We start from the raw sequence: 8,230 nt of genomic DNA, 5'->3' as shown, positions 1-8,230 counted from the left end.
GTTATTTTCATAGGCTCAAGGGTGGGAAGTAGATGGACAACGGAGGGCCAAGCTAGTAACAATGGTTTGGGCAGAGCCACAAAGAAAGGCTTATGGCCTCATGCAAATGTTTCATCAAATGGGACTATTCAATCAGAGTTCAAAGGGGTTCCCAGAGCCTGTACGACAAAGATTTAAGGAGAGCTCAAGGGGGTTCCCAGAGCCTGTACCTCATCAGTTTGATTAGTTCCCTCAACTTTAAAATTAGAATAATAAAAGCATTCATTTCACAGTGTAGTGGGAATATTAAAGGATCAAATGAGATACATGTATGCAGAGCATACTGCAAGGATCTTAGAGAGGTTTATATGTTCATGTAGCAGCAAGCACCCCAAGCGTCCTCAGGGTTTGCAGCTACCACAGGTTCTTGGATCTGCTTTGTTAAAGGAAAGCAACTCAAAATGGGTTAACAAGCTTACTTTAATCAGTCAGACCATATAACGTTTACCTTGTTCAGGGCAAAAAGGTCAGCACCCTGAACCTCAAAATATACAGGCATAATTATCAAGACAGAAACATCAAGTAGACAGATTTCCAAACTGTCCAACCATTACATCCATACCCAGTCAACATCTGGGTTTCCCCATTCTGGGTTTTTCAAAGCCGGGGGACTCTCAACAACGGCTTCCCAGAATTCAGATCAAATCACAGAACACTTCTCAAAGTGAGTCCCAAGACAAAGCTACACATCAGGGCTTATATAGCCTTCTCCTGGCTCAGAGAATGTAACAACCTTCTGGACCCACTGGCCAATCAAAAAGTATCTACTGAAAAACAAGCCTCCCACCCCAGGCTTCAGGTGCACATTAGCCTAGGGGCAGGGAAGATCTTCAAAATTTACATTCTTATTACAGTTCACTTCTTGGGGCTGCACAAAACTTGAACAATGAAGAACAATGTAGGTGCTCATAAAATGGGGAGTGATCAAATAAATTTTAGGACGTGAATATATAATGGGATATTGTGTACTATAAGAAGCAATGAATTTAAGAATTCAGAGAAGCACGAGAAGACTTATATGAACTGATGCAGAATGAAGTAAATGGAGTGATTATATACACACACACACATATAGGACTTCAACAATGTAAATGAAGAGGATTGCTTGGAAACTTGAATGTTATGTAATTATAATAAACTAATGAATGGTGCATGTGGGAGGGGAGAGGATATTAGCAAAGGTCCTGGTACATAGCAGAAACTTAATAAATGCTTATTAACTTTCTATGAGCATGGGCCCTTAAGGCTCTCTTTCTCTAAGTAGTTTTGATGCTGGTAACAGCAGATGAAAACTGAGTCTCTAGTCTTCAAGAATAAAGGACAAACATGAAGATATTCTAGGGGAAAGAGGAAAAATACACTTCCCTCCTTTAGGCTACCAAACATCAAAGAGAAAGATGTGACATTCAAAGTAATAGCTGTGTTATCCCAGATTCTATAAGGAAGTGGGGGGGGGGGGAGAGGGAGATTGTAGAGGTTAGGAGAAAATCTTGATAGCTACATGTAATAAAGCAACAAATCTTCAGGTAAGATGACTGAGCTCATTCTTTACTAACTCCTCTTTCCATCCCACCCTTGTCCACTGAGTTATTATGTATATAAGGTGTCTAATAGTGGTCACCTTGAGTTACAGAAAATTATGTTGTAGGTGTTTCTGAGTAAGAACACAAAATCAGGTTGGGTTTAGGAAGACCATTTATTGAAGGTCAGCATTTATGAATAGACACTTTAAACAAAAGCAATGGTCCTGCCATCCTTTGTTTCTCATAATAAGACATCTTTACAAAAGAAAATCAATAATTGTTAACTTTTAAATTCTGACAATTACAGATTTTGTTGTTGAGGAATGAAACAAGAGTGGATCTCTTAAGACTTCTTAGCACCTCTAGCTTTACAGTCACAGACCACATTGTCATCACCTTTCATCAATATCAGTAACAATAAGCTTACTTGCCTCATGAATCTATGATGGTAAGTTTCACTTACATCAGAGCAGTGTAATCTGTAGACCTGGACGAGGCCTGGAAAGCTGAAATTCTAGACCTGTCTCTATCACTCATTCATACTCAACCTATATCTTCAACCCACAATCTGGTTTGACACAATCTCAAAGAACATTAATCCCATCCAAAACTTTTACATAGGGGTGGGATAATTTGATGCTTGAAAGAAACATATTAAGAAGAGTCTTCTTTTCTGGCTTGCACACCAGGCAGCTGGAAGAGTACTAAGTTAACAAATGGACATTTTTTGTTGTTCTCATCTTTTAAGTCACTTTAATACTGATTTAACAAATTGCCCGTTTGTAATTAGTTTGGTGTAAAATTCTAGAAATATGGACCCTGCTAAATCAGAGTTCACATTATACAGAAGATTCATTGATAAATAGTTCCTAATCTGTGATCACAGTGGAAAAATGTTACAAAAGGGGATCTGAGGCAGAATTTAGATGTGGGAGGCTTTAAAACAATATATTTAAGCTTAAATATATTGCTTACGTTATAAGGTCTTTTCTTAAAACTTTCACGTCATCAAAAGTTTGAGCTTTAACATTTTTGTTAAATCTGAAGATGACCTCACCACTAGTCTGAATTAGCGAGTTTGCATCGGTATTGTGCTTTATAGTTTATACCATCTTCACATGCACTCTCTCAATTTGATCCTCCCAATGGTTTATGAGGTAGGCAGGGAAGGTATTGTTTATCCCCATTTTACAGATGTGAAAATTTAAAGCTTAGAGAACAGACTAATCAATATTAGATAATACTGGGTCTTGCAGGTCATGTCCCTTTTCTGTGTCTAAGTGGGGGTTTAACGGGATCATTTCCAAGTTCTCTCCTAAACTAATTAGATTTAAAACTAATTATCCAGTTCTGGATGACTTAGAATCCTTTCTTTTCCTTCTATAATCTATCTTTATAAGACTTCTACCTAAAAGGAAAGGCAGAGGTTGTAAAACTCAACTAGGCTCTTTAGTAAAGAAAAATTAATTTCCCAAAATAAAGATTTTGGATTTCCCAGATTTCATTTCTTTATAATCTTCAGTTCCTACACAGTCTTCCAATATTTTCAAATATGTATTAGGTCTAAAGGTGTTGGGAGAATAATAACCAGAACTCTAAAGAAATGATAGTCCTTTCTTCTTTCTTTAAGTTTACATACTATAAATAGCCCTTGTACAGAAGGAATAAACAGAAAGGTCCATTCCTGATTAGAATTACTGAGCTGAAACTTAGCCAAATAAAATTTTACCCTCAGGAGTTGAATGGCTTGTCTGCATAGTTCAATATACCATTTTAGTTGAAAAATCAACCCTTAAGGGCTTTGCATCAAAAAATTCTATGGTCAAACAGGTTATTTTTCATGTAAAATGTAAGGGCATAATATTTTGAAACTTATTTACATTATAGAAATCTCTTAATAATAATTAAAATTAACTGCCAATACTTGAAAAATATTCTGCTTGTGGTAGATATATTTTTAAAACTAACAAAAGCATTAAGAATATATTCCTATTAAAGTATTTGTTACAATACTAAGTAACAGCATACATTTTAGTTAAAGGGATATCATCAACTATACCACAATATTTCCTCTCCTCATTTCCATCAAATTATGTATTCATAGTAGTATTTTAGAAGCTAGAATATTAAGAATGGAAACTACTTCCGGGTTCTTAAATATCAACAAGTTGTTGATTCATATTCTCTTTTTACATAAAGCAATCTGATGTTTATTACTGTCGGTTTTGTAGTTTATTATTAACCTATGGCACTATTCCCCATCAAAATCTGTATGATTTCCCTGCATGAACTCCTCCCTCAAGCATGCCCTCTACTGGTACCCACCCTAAACCTCCTGGTTGATATAGATAATTGTTACTAAGTATCAGAAAATCTCAACAGGAGAATATGGATATAAATCACCAAAGGGATAGCGGTTTTTAAATTTTCAGATAAATACAATAACAGACACATACAAACATTAAAGGTTTGTTACATCTGTGCTTATTTTTTTAAGTCTGAAGATTCCCCTTTTATCGTCGAAGCAGCCTCTTAATGTACTGTGCAAAGGAATCCATAGAAAACCGTTACTCCTACTGGCAGAATTAGGTGCTGTTGGAATGATTCATATATTCTAAAAGTGACCGGTCTAGGACCCTTCGGATCAGAGCTTCCTCTAATATATTAAAGTCCTGAAAAAGAGAAAAATACTTTAGATAAGCAAAATGATAGCTACTGCTTTTTCTTTTAATTCTAAATTTATTCAATTTGTCCAGTGAATACTGTCAGTGAAGAGTGACAGGTATAATCATTATTAAGCCAATTAGCAGCCAGCAAGACCTTACTAGGTTCCACATACAAATATACACTATCAAATCAATGGGACCAGGCAGAAGCTGGAACATGATTTGCTAGCTCTCAGTTATACTATTGAATGTTATTTTGGGTTGCCTTAATGTTAACACTTTCAAAAGAAAAAAATCTTCCAGGCTCTGCATACACTCCATTATGAGTCACACCTGAAACTGAATCCTGTTAAGGCAGTGATCTCCAAACTGAATGAAGCCTAGCGTCCAGCAGCTGCCAAAAGACTTCAATTGAAATCCACAAGTGAAAACACAAAATAATGTTTTGGGTCCATCAGAGCAGGTCTTCCTGACTCCAAGGCTGGTCCCCGAAACACTATACCATTGCTACTTCTCTAGTTAAAAAACAAACAAAAAAATGTGTGTGAGTGTAATAAATATGTGTGTATGTATGTACATATATATTTACATAACTATATACACACCTTCATGTACACGAGCGCCCGCACGCGCTCATACACACACATTCTGAACCTTGGAACCAAGGAGACTAACTAGAGCTCACCCCCTTCCAGCCTTGTAGCATTCTGTGCCAAAATGAAGTGTCCTTCATGCTCTTCCCAGCAATCCCACAGAGACAAATTATTGGTCTTGTTCAATTTTCTCTTATATTACACACTTCTTTCCATGATCCCAGACCTTTCCATTTAATCCCTTCCTAATATTTAGATATACTACACTTCCATATTTCATCCTTGTTGTCCATTCCTTTTACAAAATATATGGGTAATTAAAGTAAGTAGATTTAAAAGCCTAGAAAAAGATAAAACTCTAAAATGACAATGTTAAGGGAGGAATAACCAAAATTTTAACTTAGAGATTTTATGAGGATAGATTTTACATTGACATTTTCTTTCGAAAAATTAATGTAAATCTACTTTTAGTACTTTCCTTAACAGCTATCTGGTACAATGGATGGAAATCTGGGTTTAGAGTCAGGAAGATCTGAGTTCAGATCTTAAGACAATTACTAGTTGTGTGACATTGGGCAAGTCACTTAACCTCTGCTTGCCTCAGTTACTTCAACTGTAAAATGTAAAATAGTGACTACCTCCCTGGGTTATTGTGAGGATCAAATGAGTTAATATTTGTAAAGCACTTAGTAGTGTTTGGCACAAAGTAGGTGCTGTATTATACATAAGTACACACACACAAGCCATTTCCTTCTCCAGCTCATTTTACAGATGAGGAAACTGATGCAAATAGGGTTATGTGACTTGCTCAGGGTCACACAGCTATTATTTGAGACTAGATTTGAAGTCAGGTCTTCCTGACTTTAGGTCCAGAATTCTGTTCACTGCACCACCTACCTGTCCCCAAATGAAGGGTTAGAATGCTACATATATATGTTTTTTTCCTTTTTAAAATGTGATTCTGTCATACAGTGAATTATTTTCACCTCCAATTGTGTCTAGGTTGGAAAGGAATTTTTCCCTCTGCTTTGGAGAACAACCATTGTCCATTATGGTTAATTATTTTGTTTAACATTACAGTTCTATACCTTCATGAAGGTACTGTCCATGCCTAATCTTGGTATGCAAATGACCTTGATTTATTCCAAGGTTTGCCAGAACAGTACAAGTTCTGGAGGTTCTTACCAGAAAGACTAAATAGGCTGGTTTGGTGATGGAGTATGCATTTTATCCTCTTAGAACCAGAAAGTTTGTCAACAATGAATTCTTTTTGTCATTACACCTCATGAAGTCTTGATAAAGCTCAGAAAGGTTATGATCTGCATTAGTGGAGTGACCAACCAGAAGAAAACACAGTTTCACAAATACAAAAATATCTGTAAGCATTTTTCATGATAAGTGAAGAGTTGGAAACAGCTGGTGACCATTGACTGGAAAATTGCTGAACAAACTAATATATATTAATTTAATGGAACATTATCATGCAGTTAAAAATATAAAGAATTCAGGGAAATTTGGGAAGACTTGTATGAACTGATACAGAGTAAAGTGAACAAAACTAGAACAATAATTTACACAATGACCACAATAATGTAAAAGGAAAACAAAAAGCTGAGGAACGCAGGAACTAATTCTGACTTCAGTGAACTGTTTGTGAAACAGGTTTTCCTCCCCTCACCAAGGAAGTGGTAGGCTATAGCACGAGGTATATAGTATATTGTCAGCCATGACCAAGGTTGATTTATTTTGTTTAGATATACTTTGTTGTGAGGGAGAGTTCTATTGGTAGAGGAAAAGTAGGAAATCACTGGAAAGTGAAGGAAATCTTTTTAAAAAATACATGTATTTAATTTTAATTAAAAATGAGGAACTAGAAAAAAAAAGATGGGATAATAATATCTACAATAATAACCAGCATTTACACTAGGATTTAAAGCATATAAAGCAGTTTACATATCACCTCATTTGATCCCCCAACAACCTTGTAAAGTGGATACTATGAGTATTCCCATTTTACATATGAGGAAATCTATAAACCTCTTTGCAAACCTTAAAAAAAAAGGGGGGGGGAGGCTCTTGCCCAGCTAAACTATTTGGCATATCTAAAATGGATGAAGTATGTTTTTATAAGGTCCTAGTAAATACTAATTTATAAGACTTCAATATCATTTCCTTTCCTCAATTTTGTTTGTCTGACTTGGAAAAAAAAAAGATTTAATTACCATAACAATTTAAGAAAAAGTAAAGATGAGGCTGTTTATTTACTTACAATGAATTCATCATAAAACATTGTGTGCCTGATCTGCAGGTGCCGGATCAAACTGTCATTGGAGTTGCTTGAATCTCCATTAGGTATAAAATGACAAAGTGGGCAGAACTGTAAATAAACACAGAAAGCAATATTGGGAAATGAGATGGCTATTTGTGCTAGGCTAGAGAAACATGAAACTGTCTAACAAAATGTACTTTAATTCAGAGTCTATTTTGGGATCACTTTATTTATGATTTTTGATATCAGAACAGCATGTCCATCTCAGCTATGCCTCAATGAATGTCACACTTAATCTACCCCACCACAGGCAGTTAGCAGGTGATGGTGAAGAGGAGAGAGAGTGAAGAGTTCATATCTGGAAATACTATAACAGAAAGGCTTTCTGATTCTAAAGAAAAATAGTTAGGTGTCCTATAAGAAAGAGATAATAAAATTTCCACTACTTACCTCAGAAGAGTGTGGGGAAAAGACTTTGCAAATCTTAAAACCCTTCCTAAATTCAGGTCATTATTATTTTTTTTCTTGTTTATTTCTTTAATTTAATTTTATTTTTTAGTTTACAGGATTCAGTTCCACAATTCCTTGAGTTTCACATTTTGTCCCCCTCCCTCCCCTCTCCCCCAAGGGAGCATAAAGTCAAGTATAGGATCTGTAAATACTTTCACATTATACATTACTCAGGTTATAAGGACGGATTGTACCAGCTGGAATGAAAAATGGTAAAGAGGACATAAAACCAAACAAGAGAAGGAAAAAGATCAGGTATTTTGCTTCCACCTGGATATAAACTCAGTTCTTTCTAGTTCTTTCTCTGGATGCACATATTTCTCTCCATCATGAGTCTTTTGGGATTGACTTATATCACTGCATTGCTGAGAAGAGTCCAGTCTATCAAAGTATGTCATCACACATACATTGTGTCTGTAACTGTGTACAAATTTCTCCTGGTTCTACTCTTCTCACTCAGCATCAGTTTGCATAAGCCTCTCCAGGTAAATATGAAGACCGTCTGCTCCTCATTTTTTTTTAAACTTTAATTTATTAATTTGTTTGTTTCCTTTTAGTTTACAGGATTCAATTCCACAATTCCTTGAATTTCACATTTTGTCCCCCCCCCCCCCCCCCCCCCCCCCCCCC

At 35.8% G+C, this 8,230-nt stretch overlaps 1 protein-coding gene across 1 annotated transcript in view; it reads right to left on the bottom strand.

Annotated features, from left to right (window-relative positions):
• Positions 1–1,716: 1,716 nt before the first annotated feature.
• The window catches only part of RNF125 (ring finger protein 125), a 45,619-nt gene continuing 39,105 nt past the window's right edge, over positions 1,717–8,230 (bottom strand). Inside the window, exons 5-6 of the mRNA XM_069099865.1 lie at positions 7,091–7,198; positions 1,717–4,234 (exon numbers count right to left, since the gene is read on the bottom strand). Of these exons, the coding sequence (XP_068955966.1) occupies positions 4,148–4,234; positions 7,091–7,198 (195 nt within the window). The 3' untranslated portion in view covers positions 1,717–4,147. The remainder of the gene's footprint in view (positions 4,235–7,090; positions 7,199–8,230) is intronic.

This window comes from Petaurus breviceps, unplaced genomic scaffold, assembly GCF_028583685.1.
Source record: "Petaurus breviceps papuanus isolate PSGF00001 unplaced genomic scaffold, PetGlider_PUasm1.0 38, whole genome shotgun sequence".
Taxonomy (NCBI): domain Eukaryota; kingdom Metazoa; phylum Chordata; class Mammalia; order Diprotodontia; family Petauridae; genus Petaurus; species Petaurus breviceps.
The sequence above is the reverse complement of the archived record's forward strand: the minus strand, read 5'-3'. Positions and strand labels throughout refer to the sequence as shown.